The sequence below is a fragment of the Schistocerca americana genome, chromosome 2 (genome assembly GCF_021461395.2).
Source record: "Schistocerca americana isolate TAMUIC-IGC-003095 chromosome 2, iqSchAmer2.1, whole genome shotgun sequence".
Lineage (NCBI taxonomy): Eukaryota > Metazoa > Arthropoda > Insecta > Orthoptera > Acrididae > Schistocerca > Schistocerca americana.
The window spans coordinates 669,628,236-669,645,863 of NC_060120.1; the positions used below are offsets into that span (position 1 = coordinate 669,628,236).

The window sequence follows — 17,628 nt, forward strand, 5'->3', positions numbered from 1 at the left end:
TTAAAGGAGCAACGGGGCCAGCTGCAACACTACACAAACAGAAGAACCAGAGACATGGAGATGGTAAACGAGCCCCTGACGGACTGCCAGGAGCACCAGACCGAAGATGGAACACCCAGAAGTGGGACTGGTGGGCGCGGACCGCAGAGGGAACATCCAGAGCCGCAGCAGATGAAAAACGGAGCGGCAACGCTCCAACAGGTCGTGGTGAGCGGGCGCGGACCGCAGGGGGAACGCCTGGTACCCCAGACCGTAGATGAAACCCCCAGGAGCGCGTTTGGTGGGCGCGGACCGCAGAGGGAACACCTAGAACCGCAGCGGACGGAAAACGGAGCAGCAACGCTCCAGCAGGTCACAGGGAATGGGCGCGGACCATAGAGGAAGCGCCCGCAGCCGTTGGTGGAGGGGGAAGTCCGTAGGCATAAATACTGGACCAGGTCCACTCGAGGAGCAGTCTCAGGTCGCACCTGATGAAGGTCCCTAGCTACGTGACCGAAATATCGTGCAAGTACGACGCTGATATCCGGCAGAACACCCGACAACCCAAGATGTCATTAGATCGCCTGGAAAGCCTGAAGAGTTGTATTGCTTTTCTTTGATTTGTTGGCAACATCTCATTCAATATCTGTAGTCTACTCTTGAAATTTCAAGTTAAAGTACTTTTCCATCCACTGTATAAGATTGCAGACCACCTTGGATTGGTGAAAGACAATTTATTATTGTGGAAGGCTAGAATACATAAAATACTTTGCCAAAGTGGTATGTCTTATGTAGATCAGACCACAAGCACAGTGGAATAACTTGCAAATAATATCAATGCTGCACTCACTTTGTGCAACCAATGAAGTCTGCCACTGCTGGACATTGTATGTTCACCAGGCATAGCATGGAGTATGGTGAAACAACAATTTTGTCTAGTGCAATTTTCTTTTGGGATCCCATTATTCTTAAAAAAATGGAAGCAAGATTTAGGTTTAGCACCCCGTCAACAACAGCATCGTTTGAGATGGAACACCAGCTCAATTTGTGGAAGGAAATTGGTCATGCTCTTCCAAAGGTACCATTCTGGTATTTGCCTCAACCCTTTCAAAAATGCAGCTTTTATAGCAACTCAGTGAAGTTAAGTTTTTTGGTACTGTATTAGGATTACGATCAACTGAGTATACTTATTTTGCAAAACTTCATTTTTGTGATTTAGGACCAAAAACAATGGTGGTATGTATATCTCCCACAGCCTTTTGTGAGTTGTTAAACAATGGTGGTAAGTGTTTTTCTCACTTTCTTTTTGTGAGCTGCTATGTGTTGCCATTGCAGGTAAAAAATATATTAAAAAAAACAGCATTTCGTGTTTTATTTTATTGATCACACTATGAAAACAATCCTATAAAATTTATCACAAAATAAAGAAATGAGTTGGTACAAGTCACAATAATCTGTACTGAGAAATGGAAGCAGTGTGTTCTGACTGAAACAGAAACTGGCTGTCATAGCAATGTACACCATCAGGCACATCTGAGATAAGGCATATTCCCAAGATCATTGTAAAATGACTAAGTTGGTAGCAAGTATGCTACCCAAAGTTCACAGAAGAAATATTAAGTTTCTTGTAAGTATACTTCTCAAGTCTCATGGAGAAACTACTTAAGTGGTAAGCATACTTTCCAGTGGCCAGTAAAACAATGTTATTTAATAGTATGTCTATTTCCAATGGTCCTAAAAGTTATATTTCATAACAAACAAGGCCTACAGCTGGTGTAACGGATTACCACTACATGCCAGGAATGTAGAGAAGTGGTGTGACACATTCTCTTGTGTGTAGTAAAGAAATACAATTACTGGTAAGTATGCTTCCCACGGCCTGCAAAACTGTTAAGTGATTTACAAAAATTATGGAAAACCAAAATCTGGATAGCAGTTTTAGCTGCTGTTCTCCAAAATGAGGTCAGTGTCTTACTACTGTGCCATCTCATTTGGTCCCATTATTGAAGAGTACATGGAAATATACACGGGAGAAAACCTTATCGACAAGGACAAAGGCTATAAACTGGGTAACACGCGAAATCCTATTATTTCCAGGATTTGTTCTCAGCAAAGATGACAGTGTTTAGTTATCAATGCTGCCACTGCTAAACCTTCATACGATGACTTTTAAACATGTTTCACATGAGACACCAGTGGTACATGTACAATATACATTATTTGATCTGCACAAAAACATAAATTAAAATTTATTTAAATAAAGCTATATTACAAATACTGTATCAAAACTATAGCTATGTACAAGATGAAAATCATAAATAGCATTCAATCCTCAAACAATTCTTTTCCATGACAAAAGCACACTTTCACATATATTTATGCCCTCCATGGTACGTAGTCAGCCATACACATGGTCAAAAACAAATTTATGAGAACTATGAAACACGTCTGAAAGAAAAATTATAGACATAAATTACACATGTAAGTAACAAAAGGCATTTGGCATTGTGAGTCACTACCAACTCCATCAAATTCAAGCACAAATCATATCAAGAAAGATACTTCATTGAATACTGGTACCCATTGTGCTGTAGCAAATAGTATAATTTTCACAACACTAGTGTAGAATCAGTAGAACAAAAAATCAGTTCATGTTGCAAATTATAGAGTGTAGAGGACCGGGCTTCAGGTCACTCCACATGTCTGCAACATCACATACTTCCATAACTCAAGGTGTGCTCCCTAGAAAATATTCCTCATGTGTCTCATAATGTAACTCCCAGGTCATTGTCACAAAGATGAGTAATGACGAGCCTACTTAGACTTACTGTCTCTACAATGAAACAATGACTTTAGTACGCAAGAAACCATTCAAGATAATAAAAATGTGATAAAAATACTTTGTTTTGAGACTACCATAATACATTACTCAAATGATTGACAGAAGAAAAGGGGTTGACTGAGAAGAATATTACATCCTAAAACAAGTAAAATATTTTGATAAATGAAGCTTGTTCTCTATTACAAACAATTACATAAATCACAGTATACTCAGACTCTAACCAACAAAAATTACATACTATCAGGTACATTCAACTTAGTGATTGTATTCTAAGATATGCTAGTTAAAATGCTTTCTGGCAGAATGTATATCACATGGATGTGTATTTCATAATTTATGTAAACTTACTAAATAATTAAGAAGAGCAATGTTACTTTTTACTGACACAGAATTAATACTGATGACTTCCTCCATCTCTGTAAAATCAAGAAGCAAGAATATAATGGAATCATTGAAAAGAGGTTGGATTACTAATCCATGTACATGCAGTCATAGCAGGAACGGTGTGGGATAATCTACAAATAAGGATGTAATGATTGGTTGCATTACGGTATTACAAGATACGCTTAAGCATATTACTGAAAAGCATAGATGAATGTAGTACTGGAATGAGCATCAAAGCACTGACAAAACTAGAAGCAGCTATGACAGGGTCTACTCCAAGCTTCAATATTACTACTACTACTACTACTACTACTACTACTAATAATAATAATAATAAAACAAAGGAGTTCCTATGAAGCAAAAACTCAAAGACTACAACAGAATGTCCAAAACTTGAAAAGGATGAAAAGACACAACATATTCAATATCTGTGATTAAACATATGGCTGCTTTATGAGAATATATCGTTTTGCTAAAACCACTTTCAGTAAAACATACTGAGACAGGCAAGAGATGAATACTTAGAAATCAAACTAACTCCTCGCTAGAATGATACTGAAAGCACATTAACTTCCATTTTCTAATGATACATCAAGGGTCTAGAAGTTTGCATATTTAATGACTGTTCATCTTTATGGTGTTCTTGATAACCTAACATAAAATAAGATGTAAAATGAAAATGTCACAAAAAAGAACACATGAGAAAAGAACTGCAGGCAGTAATTATCGCACATGAAAAAAATAATCATTACAAAAGTCTAAGAGCCCAGCCAAAATTACAATGGGAGCACCACTTTACAAGTGAAGAACACACAGGTGAGCTGCAAATTTCTAACAGAAATTTTGACATCCACTTTAAAATACAGAAGTGTATCTGTACTGACATCAAACTTTTGTGGGAAATACATAACATTTACTGAAAATGGCTATTGGTTAGAAATATTATGGACTAACATTACCCACTAGGTACGGCAAAAGGATAAAGAAATTATTCTGACTGGGTAATGCCCTGAATGAAGCCTTTCAAAATGCCAACATAGTTTGCATTAATGTAAGGTGTTTGAAACCAAATTCCTTAAACTTATAGTAAAAGTATTGCACATTAAAGTTTTGTACAGAATGATAATTCAGGAAATTATCTTAGAAGTTTATTTCACAGTGAAAGGAACATAACTTCACTAAAAGTATTGCACATTAAAATTTTGTACGGAATGATAATTCTGTAAATTATCTAAGAAGTTGATTTTACATGGAATCACACAGTCAAAGCAAAGGAACATAACTTTATTTTCGGGGTAACAGAAAATATCACATTACTGCTGGATTTTCCTTCCAGTAAGGGCTGTAACCCGCAGCTTTCTTCTGACACACACATTATTGCAAGATATAGTAACTATAACATTTAATGATAACATACACAACAAGCAGATTCTATTTGTAAGAATAGTTCAGTGACTACAGTGGATACCCATAACTACTTGCATAGCTAGTGCCAGGCCTTGCACCCGTGCCCAGTCCTTCTTCTTCCTCAACTTCTTCATCTCCTATTTCATGAACAGGCTGTGTACTTGGAGAGGGTAAACCTAGTCCATTTGCAATTGCTTCTAGTGTACTGATTGACACATAACGTGCTGGTGGATCGCCTAAACAAAAGAAAATAACTAATCAGTTATACAACTATGTTGCACATATTAGGTTCTGATTGATTATTTTGTGTTGTTAACGTTATGGTCTTCAGTCCAGAGACTGGTTTGATGCAGCTCTCCATGCTACTCTATCCTGTGCAAGCTTCTTCATTTCCCAGACCTACTGCAACCTACATCCTTCTGAAACTGCTTAGTGCATTCATCTCTTGGTCTCCCTCTACGATTTTTACCCTCCACGCTGCCCTCCAATGCTAAATTTGTGATCCCTTGATGCCTCAGAACATGTCCTACCGACCGATCCCTTCTTCTAGTCAAGTTGTGCCACAAATTTTTGTTCTCCCCAATTCTATTCAGTACCTCCCCATTAGTTATGTGATCTACCCATCTAATCTTCAGCATTCTTCTAATCATCAGCATTCTTCTGTAGCACCACATTTCAAAAGCTTTTATTCTCTTCTTGTCCAAACTATTTATTGTCCATGTTTCATTTCCATACATGGCCATGGCTACACTCGTAACAAATACTTTCCAAAATGACTTCCTGACACTTAAATCTATACTTGATGTTAACAAATTTCTCTTCTTCAGAAACACTTTCCTTGCCATTGCCAGTCTACATTTTATATCCTCTCTACTTTGACCCTCATTTGTTATTTTTCTCCCCAAATAGCAAAACCCATTTACTACTTTAAGTGTCTCATTTCCTAATCTAATCCCCTCAGCATCACCCGAGTTGACTCGACTACATTCCATTATCCTCATTTTGCTTTTGTTGATGTTCATCTCACATCCTCGTTTCTGTGTCCATTCCATTCAACTGCTCTTCCAGGGCCTTTGCTGTCTCTGACAGAATTACAATGTCATCAGCGAACCTCAAAGTTTTTATTTCTTCTCCGTGGATTTTAATTCCTACTCCAAATTTTTCTTTTGTTTTCTTTACTGCTTGCTCAATGTACAGATTGAATAACATCAGGGATAGGCTACAATCCTGTCTCACTCCCTTCCCAGCCACTACTTCCCATTCATGCCCCTCGACTCATATAACTGCCATCTGGTTTCTGTACAAATTGTAAATAGCTTTTCCCTCCCTGTCTTTTATCCCCGCCACCTTGAGAATTTGAAAGAGCGTTCCAGTCAACATTGTCAAAAGCTTTCTCTAAGTCTACAAACGCTAGAAATGTAGGTTTGCCTTTCCTTAATCTATCTTCTAAGATAAGTCGTAGGGTCAGTACTGCCTCACGTGTTCCAACATTTCTACGGAATCCAAATTGATCTTCCCCAAGGTCGGCATCTACCAGTTTTTCCATTCGTCTGTAAAGAATTTGTGTTAGTATTTTGCAACCGTGATTTATTAAACTGATAGTTCGGTAATTTTCACACCTGCTTTCTTTGGGATTGGAATTATTATATTCTTCTTGAAGTCTGAGGGTATTTCGCCTGTTTCATACATCTTGCTCACCAGATGCTAAAGTTTTGTCAGGTCTGGCTCTCCCAAGGCTTCAATAGTTCTAGTGGAATGTTGTCTACTCCCAGGTCCATGTTTTGCCTTAGGTCTTTCAGTGCTGTATCAAATTCTTCACGCAGTATCATATCTCCCTTTTCATCTTCATCTACATCCTCTTCCATTTCCATAATATTGCCTTCAAGTACATCGCCCTTATAACTACCCTCTATATACTCCTTTCACCTTTCTGGTTTCCCTTCTTTGCTTAGAACTGGGTTTCCATCTGAGCTCTCAATATTCATACAAGTGGTTCTCTTTTCTCCAAAGATCTCTTTAATTTTCCTGTAGGCGGTATATATCTTACCCCTAGTGATATATGCCTCTACATCCTTACATTTGTCCACTAGCCATCCCTGCTAAGCCATTTTGCACTTCCTGTCGATGTTGTTTTTGAGATGTTTGTATTCCTTTTTCTCTGCTGCATTTTTATATTTTCTCTTTTCATCAATTAAATTCAATACATCTCCTGTTACCCAAGGATTTCTACTAGCCCTTGAACCTCTGCTGCCTTCACTATTTCATCTCTCAACACTACCCATTCTTCTTCTACTGCATTTCTTGCCCCCATTCTTGTCAATCATTCCCTAATGCTCTCTCTGAAACTCTCTACAACCACTGGTTCTGTCAGTTTATCCAGGTCCCATCTCCTTAAATTCCCACCTTTTTGCAGTTTTACTCTGCAGTTCATGACTAATAGATTGTGGTCAGAGTCCACATCTGCCCCTGGAAACGTCTTACAATTTAAAACCTGGTTCCTAAATCTCTGTCTTATCATTATATAATCTATCTGAAACCTTCTAGTATCTCCAGGCCTCGGCCATGTATAGAACCTTCTTTCATGATTCTTGAACCAAGTGTTAGCTATGACTAAGTTATGTTCTGTGCAAAATACTACCAGGCGGCTTCCACTTCCGTTCCTTACCCCTATTCCATATTCACCTATTACGTTTCCTTCTCATCCTTTTCATACCACTGAATTCCAGTCACCAAGGACTATTAAATTTTCATCTCCCTTCACAATCTGAATAATTTCTTTTATCTCATCATGCATTTCATCAATCTCTTCGTCATATGCGGAGCTATTGTTGTTGGTGTTGTGGTCTTCAGTCCTGAGACTGGTTTGATGCAGCTTTCCATGCTACTCTATCCTGTGCAAGCTTCTTCATCTCCCAGTACCTACTGCAACCTACATCCTTCTGAATCTGCTTAGTGTATTGATCTCTTGGTCTCCCTCTACGATTTTTACCCTCCACGCTGCCCTCCAATGCTAAATTTGTGATCCCTTGATGCCTCAAAACATGTCCTACCAACCTATCCCTTCTTCTGGTCAAGTTGTGCCACAAACTTCTCTTCTCCCCAATTCTATTCAATACCTCCTCATTAGTTACGTGATCTACCCACCTTATCTTCAGCATTCTTCTGTAGCACCACATTTCGAAAGCTTCTATTCTCTTCTTGTCCAAACTGGTTATCGTCCATGTTTCACTTCCATACATGGCTACACTCCATACAAATACTTTCAGAAACGACTTCCTGACACTTAAATCTATACTAGATGTTAACAAATTTCTCTTCTTCAGAAACGATTTCCTTGCCATAGCCAGTCTACATTTTATATCCTCTCTACTTCGACCATCATCAGTTATTTTACTCCCTAAATAGCAAAACTCCTTTACTACTTTAAGTGTCTCATTTCCTAATCTAATCCCCTCAGCATCACCCGATTTAATTTGACTACATTCCATTATCCTCGTTTTGCTTTTGTTGATGTTCATCTTATATCCTCCTTTCAAGACACTGTCCATTCCGTTCAACTGCTCTTCCAAGTCCTTTGCTGTCTCTGACAGAATTACAATGTCATCGGCGAACCTCAAAGTTTTTACTTCTTCTCCATGAATTTTAATACCTACTCCGAATTTTTCTTTTGTTTCCTTTACTGCTTGCTCAATATACAGATTGAATAACATCGGGGAGAGGCTACAACCCTGTCTCACTCCTTTCCCAACCACTGCTTCCCTTTCATGCCCCTCGACTCTCATAACTGCCATCTGGTTTCTGTACAAATTGTAAATAGCCTTTCGCTCCCTGTATTTTACCCCTGCCACCTTCAGAATTTGAAAGAGAGTATTCCAGTCAACATTGTCAAAAGCTTTCTCTAAGTCTACAAATGCTAGAAACGTAGGTTTGCCTTTCCTTAATCTTTCTTCTAAGATAACTCGTAAGGTTAGTATTGCCTCACACGTTCCAACATTTCTACGGAATCCAAACTGATCTTCTCCGAGGTTGGCTTCTACTAGTTTTCCCATTCGTCTGTAAAGAATTCGCGTTAGTATTTTGCAGCTGTGACTTATTAAACTGATAGTTCGCTAATTTTCACATCTGTCAACACCTGCTTTCTTTGGGATTGGAATTATTATATTCTTCTTGAAGTCTGTGGGTATTTCGCCTGTCTCATACATCTTGCTCACCAGATGGTAGAGTTTTGTCATGACTGGCTCTCCCAAGGCCATCAGTAGTTCTAATGGAACGTTGTCTACTCCGGGGGCCTTGTTTCGACTCAGGTCTTTCAGTGCTCTGTCAAACTCTTCACGCAGTATCTTATCTCCCATTTCATCTTCATCTACATCCTCTTCCATTTCCATAATATTGTCCTCAAGTACATCGCCCTTGTATAAACCCTCTATATACTCCTTCCACCTTTCTGCCTTCCCTTCTTTGCTTAGAACTGCGTTGCCATCTGAGCTCTTGATATTCATACAAGTGGTTCTCTTCTCTCCAAAGGTCTCTTTAATTTTCCTGTAGGCAGTATCTATCTTACCCCTAGTGAGACAAGCCTCTACATCCTTACATTTGTCCTCTAGCCATCCCTGCTTAGCCATTTTGCACTTCCTGTCGATCTCATTTTTGAGACGTTTGTATTCCTTTTTGCCTGCTTCATTTACTGCATTTTTATATTTTCTCCTTTCATCAATTAAATGCGAAGCTAGTTGCCACATAAACTTGTACTAATGTAGTAGGCGTGGGTTTCGTATCTATCTTGGCTACAATAATGTGTTCACTATGCTGTTTGTAGTAGCTTACCTGCATTCCTATTATTTTAGTCATTATTAAGCCTACTCCTGCATTACCCTATTTGATTTTGTATTTATAACCCTTTATTCACTTGACCAGAAGTGTTGTTCCTCTTGCCACCAAACTTTACTAATTCCCACTATATACAACTTTAACCTATCCATTTCCCTTTTTAAATTTTCTGACCTACCTGCCCGATTAAGGGATCTGACATTCCACGCTCCGATCCGTAGAATGTCAGTTTTCTTTCTCCTGATAACGACGTCCTCCTGAGTAGTCCTTGGCCAGAGATCTGAATGGGGGACTATTTTACCTCTGGAATATTTTACCCAAGAGGACGCCATCATCATTTAACTGTACAGTAAAGCTGCATGCCCTCGGGAAAAATTACGGCTGTAATTTCCTCTTGCTTTCAGCCATTCACAGTACCAGCACAGCAAGGCCGTTTTGGTTAGTGTTACAAGGCCAGATCAGTCAATCATCTAGACTGTTGCCCCTGCGCAACTACTGAAAAGGCTGCTGCCCCTCTTCAGGAACCACATGTTTGTCTGGTCTCTCAACAGATACCCCTTCGTTGTGGTTGCACCTATGGTATGGCTCTCTGTGTTGATGAGGCACGCAAGCCTCCCCACCAATGGCAAGGTCTATGGTTCATAGGGGAGGGGGGGGGGGGGGGGGCATACTTTATGTACACACAGATAAATTTCAAGTGGGTCCTGTGATTTTATTATGATATCTTGGAAACACCAATGAAATTTTAATAGAAAAAAATATCAAAGCTATTAGATATATACTGTTTGAATATAAACACCATTAAAATACGTATAGCATATTGCTAAAAACAAGAGTTTGGATACAATAGTACATAATATTTAATATAAATATTTAAACATAAATTTTTAACTGACTTTGTTACTAGGTATATGAGGATTTGCTATTAGATATAGCACATATACGAAAGAAGTTTTCAAATGAATGAAGATATAAGAGCAAATTTTTTGCAGCAATGGAATAACTCAGAAATGCCACAGCAATGTAATTACTGGCCTCTCAAACAATTTCTAGTCATCACAAGCAGCCAAAGATGCTTTGCATCTAATATGGTTCAGTGAGGTTTTTGATAACTTCCTGAGTGACATTTTACCATTCATAAAGAGGAGCAATTTCTAGATCTGAGTATATTGTGTGAAATGCTGGCATACATGCGGAATGTATTAAAATGTAATCATAGACACATTTAATAGGATTTGTGTCCTGGGAAGGAGCACCGTTGATGGTCGGTAGGAATTTTCACTGCATGGAGAACTGCTAGACAAAATTTCAAGAGCTTTGATAAGGAAGTCATTAAAAAATGTCTCATAAACGTTTTTTGATCTATGGAAGGATCTTTGGCGCAAGGAGATCAACAGTACTTCTAAATCTGAAGTAGGGATGTTTGTAATGGCATACAGTTCCACTTAGTACACACCAATTGAGTATCTGCAAATATTAAGTACACACCAATTGAACATCTCCAAATATTACTCCCATTACTTTCTGTGCCGAGTGCTATAATGGAAGCTGTACAATGTTATACTAGATCCACTACAACTCTGCACCCATTTTGTCACTTCTGATCTACATAACTGCAGAGCCTTTTTTAGAGGTCCCCTTTCCCTTTTCGGTCACGAAATGCCCAGCGATTTACAACTGTTTTGTGAACGCACATTTCATTTTTTCACCAGTCACAAAACAACCCTTGATCACATCATAATTTCTTCCCACAGCACAGTTTCCAATATTCTCTGCTTCTTCAATAATATTAATAATGGTTAATACTTCACTTTTAACGTACTACTGACATGTCACAGACTGAGGCCGCAATAACGTTATAGTATATAGTTAGAGGAGGCACATCAGTACCAACCTAATTACAATTTATCTGCACACCTCAGTTTTTCACCCTTACATTCAGGAAAAAATGGGCGTGAATTATTCATGTGTATATGGAAATAACCCCCCCCCATGAACCATGGACCTTGCCGTTGGTGGGGAGGCTTGCGTGCCTCAGCGATACAGATAGCCGTACCGTAGGTGCAACCACAACGGAGGGGTATCTGTTGAGAGGCCAGACAAACGTGTGGTTCCTGAAGAGGGGCAGCAGCCTTTTCAGTAGTTGCAAGGGCAACAGTCTGGATGATTGACTGATCTGGCCTTGTAACAATAACCAAAACGGCCTTGTTGTGCTGGTACTGCGAACGGCTGAAAGCAAGGGGAAACTACAGCCGTAATTTTTCCCGAGGGCATGCAGCTTTACTGTATGATTACATGATGATGGCGTCCTCTTGGGTAAAATATTCCGGAGGTAAAATAGTCCCCCATTCGGATCTCCGGGCGGGGGCTACTCAAGAGGATGTCGTTATCAGGAGAAAGAAAACTGGCGTTCTACGGATCGGAGCGTGGAATGTCAGATCCCTTAATCGGGCAGGTAGGTTAGAAAATTTAAAAAGGGAAATGGATAGGTTGAAGTTAGATATAGTGGGAATTAGTGAAGTTTGGTGGCAGGAGGAACAAGACTTCTGGTCAGGTGACTACAGGGTTATAAACACAAAATCAAATAGGGGGAATGCAGGAGTAGGTTTAATAATGAATAGGAAAATAGGAATGCGGGTAAGCTACTACAAACAGCATAGTGAACGCATTATTGTGGCCAAGATAGATACGAAGCCCACGCCTACTACAGTAGTACAAGTTTATATGCCAACTAGCTCAGCAGATGACGAAGAAATTGAAGAAATGTATGATGAAATAAAAGAAATTATTCAGATTGTGAAGGGAGACGAAAATTTAATAGTCATGGGTGACTGGAATTCGAGTGTAGGAAAAGGGAGAGAAGGAAACATAGTAGGTGAATATGGATTGGGGGACAGAAATGAAAGAGGAAGCCGCCTGGTCGAATTTTGCACAGAGCACAACATAATCATAACTAACACTTGGTTTAAGAATCATGAAAGAAGGTTGTATACATGGAAGAACCCTGGAGATACTAAAAGGTATCAGATAGATTATATAATGGTAAGACAGAGATTTAGGAACCAGGTTTTAAATTGTAAGACATTTCCAGGGGCAGATGTGGACTCTGACCACAATCTATTAGTTATGACCTGTAGATTAAAACTGAAGAAACTGCAAAAAGGTGGGAATTTAAGGAGATGGGACCTGGATAAACTAAGAGAACCAGAGGTTGTACAGAGATTCAGGGAGAGCATAAGGGAGCAATTGACAGGAATGGGGGAAATAAATACAGTAGAAGAAGAATGGGTAGCTTTGAGGGATGAAGTAGTGAAGGCAGCAGAGGATCAAGTAGGTAAAAAGACGAGGGCTAGTAGAAATCCTTGGGTAACAGAAGAAATATTGAATTTAATTGATGAAAGGAGAAAATATAAAATGCAGTAAGTGAAACAGGCAAAAAGGAATACAAACGTCTCAAAAATGAGATCGACAGGAAATGCAAAATGGCTAAGCAGGGATGGCTAGAGGACAAATGTAAGGATGTAGAGGCCTATCTCACTAGGGGTAAGATAGATACCGCCTACAGGAAAATTAAAGAGACCTTTGGAGATAAGAGAACGACTTGTATGAATATCAAGAGCTCAGATGGAAACCCAGTTCTAAGCAAAGAAGGGAAAGCAGAAAGGTGGAAGGAGTATATAGAGGGTCTATACAAGGGCGATGTACTTGAGGACAATATTATGGAAATGGAAGAGGATGTAGATGAAGATGAAATGGGAGATATGATACTGCGTGAAGAGTTTGACAGAGCACTGAAAGACCTGAGTCGAAACAAGGCCCCCGGAGTAGACAATATTCCATTGGAACTACTGACGGCCGTGGGAGAGCCAGTCCTGACAAAACTCTACCATCTGGTGAGCAAGATGTATGAAACAGGCGAAATACCCTCAGACTTCAAGAAGAATATAATAATTCCAATCCCAAAGAAAGCAGGTGTTGACAGATGTGAAAATTACCGAACTATCAGCTTAATAAGTCACAGCTGCAAAATACTAACACGAATTTTTTACAGACGAATGGAAAAACTAGTAGAAGCCAACCTCGGGGAAGATCAGTTTGGATTCCGTAGAAACACTGGAACACGTGAGGCAATACTGACCTTACGACTTATCTTAGAAGAAAGATTAAGGAAAGGCAAACCTACGTTTCTAGCATTTGTAGACTTAGAGAAAGCTTTTGACAATGTTGACTGGAATACTCTCTTTCAAATTCTAAAGGTGGCAGGGGTAAAATACAGGGAGTGAAAGGCTATTTACAATTTGTACAGAAACCAGATGGCAGTTATAAGAGTCGAGGGGCATGAAAGGGAAGCAGTGGTTGGAAAAGGAGTGAGACAGGGTTGTAGCCTCTCCCCGATGTTATTCAATCTGTATAATGAGCAAGCAGTAAAGGAAACAAAAGAAAAATTCGGAGTAGGTATTAAAATTCATGGAGAAGAAGGAAAAACTTTGAGGTTCGCCGATGACATTGTAATTCTGTCAGAGACAGCAAAGGACTTGGAAGAGCAGTTGAATGGAATGGACAGTGTCTTGAAAGGAGGATATAAGATGAACATCAACAAAAGCAAAACAAGGATAATGGAATGTAGTCTAATTAAGTCGGGTGATGCTGAGGGAATTAGATTAGGAAATGAGGCACTTAAAGTAGTAAAGGAGTTTTGCTATTTGGGGAGTAAAATAACTGATGATGGTCGAAGTAGAGAGGATATAAAATGTAGGCTGGCAATGGCAAGGAAAGCGTTTCTGAAGAAGAGAAATTTGTTAACATCCAGTATTGATTTAAATGTCAGGAAGTCATTTCTGAAAGTATTTGTATGGAGTGTAGCCACGTATGGAAGTGAAACATGGAGGATAAATAGTTTGGACAAGAAGAGAATAGAAGCTTTCGAAATGTGGTGCTACAGAAGAATGCTGAAGATTAGATGGGTCGATCACATAACTAATGAGGAAGTATTGAATAGGATTGGGGAGAAGAGAAGTTTGTGGCACAACTTGACCAGAAGAAGGGATCGGTTGGTAGGACATGTTCTGATGCATCAAGGGATCACCAATTTAGTATTGGAGGGCAGCGTGGAGGGTAAAAATCGTAGAGGGAGACCAAGAGATGAATACACTAAGCAGATTCAGAAGGATGTAGGTTGCAGTAGGTACTGGGAGATGAAAAAGCTTGCACAGGATAGAGTAGCATGGAGAGCTGCATCAAACCAGTCTCAGGACTGAAGACCACAACAACAACAACATGTGGTAATAATGTCATTTCAGATGACTATACACACGCAAAAATTGGTGTGAAGTGATTGGTGTCCTTTTACAGTTAAAGGCTACTGAAATGCCTCATTGAGAATGAACAACTTAATAATTTTTCTAAATTTGGAGCCAGTTGCTAGCCTGTGCAAAAGGCTGAAATATTATCAAAGTGTAAGTGGATACTCATGAAGGATTCTTTTTAATTTATCACTCTGACATAGATAAATACTTGTCTTACAAGAAAACTAGAGCTTACAACTAACATTTACTGCAAAAACATGATAATAATAATAATAATAATAATAATACCCACCACAAACACTACTTACATAATTGGATTGGGCAAAGATGGGACAAAAAATAAGCCAAAATGCCTTTTGTAGGAACTGTCTTACCACTTGCATTATGTCATTTAGGAAAGATGCTGGAAATCTAAATCAGAGTTGAAGGGCAAAGATTTTAACTCCGCTCCACTCATCCAGCATCTTAGATACTGAGCCACATTAGCTGTTTCTATTTTAGTTTCCAGGTGAGTTGACAACAAAGCAGTCCAAGAGAATGTTTGGTTCATCTTAGAAATGAAACACAATCTTGGATTGGGCAAAGATGGGACAAGAAATAAGCCAAGATGCCTTTTGTAGGAACTTGCATTATGTTATTTAGGAAAGATGCTGGAAGTCTAAATCAGAGTTGAAGGGCAGATATTTTAACTCCGCTCCACTCAACCAGCATCTTAGATACTGAACCACATTAGCAGTCTGTATTTAATTTCCAGATGAGTTGACAACATGCAATCCAAGAGAATGTTTGGTGCATCACGGCGTTTCTATCTGATCACACACCCTGCTGAAGCCAGTGACTCATACAGCAAGACTATTTATATATTCTTACAACCAGCAGCACCACATATGGGCTATTCCATCTCAAATTGGATGAAAAATGACAACACTGACCTTTTATTTTCGAAAATCATTAATATTTCTTTACATGCGTCAGATACAGTAAAAAAGAACACCCTTCATAATGTTAGCTCTTAAATGTTTACTAGATTTAGAATTAAAATTTGATAAAGTTTACATTATTTTCCAAATGCAACAATTTGTCTGCTGTGTAAATCATGAACCTCATTTCAGATTTCAGTGAACTATGATTCATTTAAAGCATAAATACCATTTCCTTAAAGATTAAGCTTACATAGCCTTCAACCTCTTTTTATTACACATTGATTCACGTTTTAAAATTTATGGAGCACCTTGTCTGAAATGCAGAAAAAAATTAAATAATGAACATTTAAGCTTGGGCTCCACTTGCCTCCCCCAGTCTCAGTTTAATTTGGACTCTTGTGCTCCTGTACTTATGTGCACTGATTGATTTGGATATTGTGAACTTACCAATTAACTATCATACAATTGTACCAATTAACTGTCAGCAGTGATTGGCGTCCAGGCAAAGTAATCATTTGGGAGACTACTATTCCTTATTTAACTTCAAACCAAGAAGTTTATTATTTTGTTTGTTGTCAGATTTAATTACTTTGTTTCCCTGAGGACACTTTTTTTAAAAAAAAATTCTTTCTTTTTATATGTTGCTGGCATAAAGCGTTTTACTTCATCACTACCTAGGAATCTTGTTTTACATTTATGCATGCACTCAATGTCACCATAGTTTTCTCTGAAGTTCCAAGGCGTTGATACCTCTGCACACATTTTTCCGTGTTGTTTTCTCCAGAGATAAGCTGTCTCTCTGACATTTAGGAAAAGATTTTCCTCCAATGCAGTGCAGTCTGCCATGTTGCAAAGTCACATTCTTTACTACACGTTCTGTATGAGAATGTTAAAGACAAATTCAATTGCAACAGGAAGTGATCATGCGTATGTTGTCTAGCTCATGGGTGTCCCCTTTAGTAGTGGTACACAAACTGAATGGCTTTCTCAGCTTATGTGGAGATTGTAGAAGCTTTTAATTCTCAAGTGGGGGTTGATACCCATCTGATTCTACATTCCAAGGCCTTTTTTTCAAAGTTAAAAGGCAGTGAATACTACTCTTAAATCAATAAGTTGGAAGTGCACTTGCAACTATATTTGTACCCGGACTTCAAATGAGTGCGCTTTTTGAATGCTCATTCAGCCTCTACCAATGGCGGCTACTTTCTTTTGGCATTGCTAGTGCACCTGCCATACTCCAACAACTTCCATATTCAACGATCCATGGGACATCTGATCTGAGAGATTCCACTGTGTTGCAATTATCTCAACAAAATAATTGTTATGCAGTCTAACACCCACAAGCATCTCCAGAAACTACACTCACTTTCTTCTGTCTTACAGAAAAAGAGCCTACAGTGTACTCTTAAGAGGTCATTCAATTGAGACCTGGGTTTCATTACGAACAAAAACTGTGTACTTCTGACCAAACACCACAAACAGGCCACTGATTTTATGTCCCCTTTCCAGAATTTGAAAGAACTGTAATATTTCATGAGTATGGCGAACTACTATGGAAAATTTACAGCAAACGTAGTGTAGATTGCAGAACCTCTAAATTCCCTCTGAAAGAAGCAGGCTGAGTTTGTTTGGCTGCCTATGTGTGAGAATGTTTTTCCACCCTTAAATAAGTGCCTTGTTTGGTGTCCTACTCCACCAAGACACCTTTGGTTCTTGCCACAAATGCTTCACCATAGCATGGTACCAACACTGTCCTTATTACATGCTGGGAAGTGTGTCAGAACAGCCATAGTTTTCATTGCAAAATATTAAATAAGGCCCAAATCTACACATTTCAAAAATTTCACATGTGCCTCCAAGGCATGAAATTCCATACAAGCCTTTTTTTCTCACTTTGTTCAGCCCTTCTTCATTGTTGCCTGACAAAACAGCACAATGCATATGCCCACAGCAGTATGAC

General features: G+C 38.9%; 1 protein-coding gene across 1 annotated transcript in view; it reads right to left on the reverse strand.

Annotated features, from left to right (window-relative positions):
- Window positions 1–1,341: 1,341 nt before the first annotated feature.
- The window catches only part of LOC124594906 (intraflagellar transport protein 140 homolog), a 263,104-nt gene continuing 246,817 nt past the window's right edge, over window positions 1,342–17,628 (reverse strand). Inside the window, exon 24 of the mRNA XM_047133380.1 lies at window positions 1,342–4,848. Coding sequence (XP_046989336.1) covers window positions 4,661–4,848 — 188 coding nt within the window. The 3' untranslated portion in view covers window positions 1,342–4,660. The remainder of the gene's footprint in view (window positions 4,849–17,628) is intronic.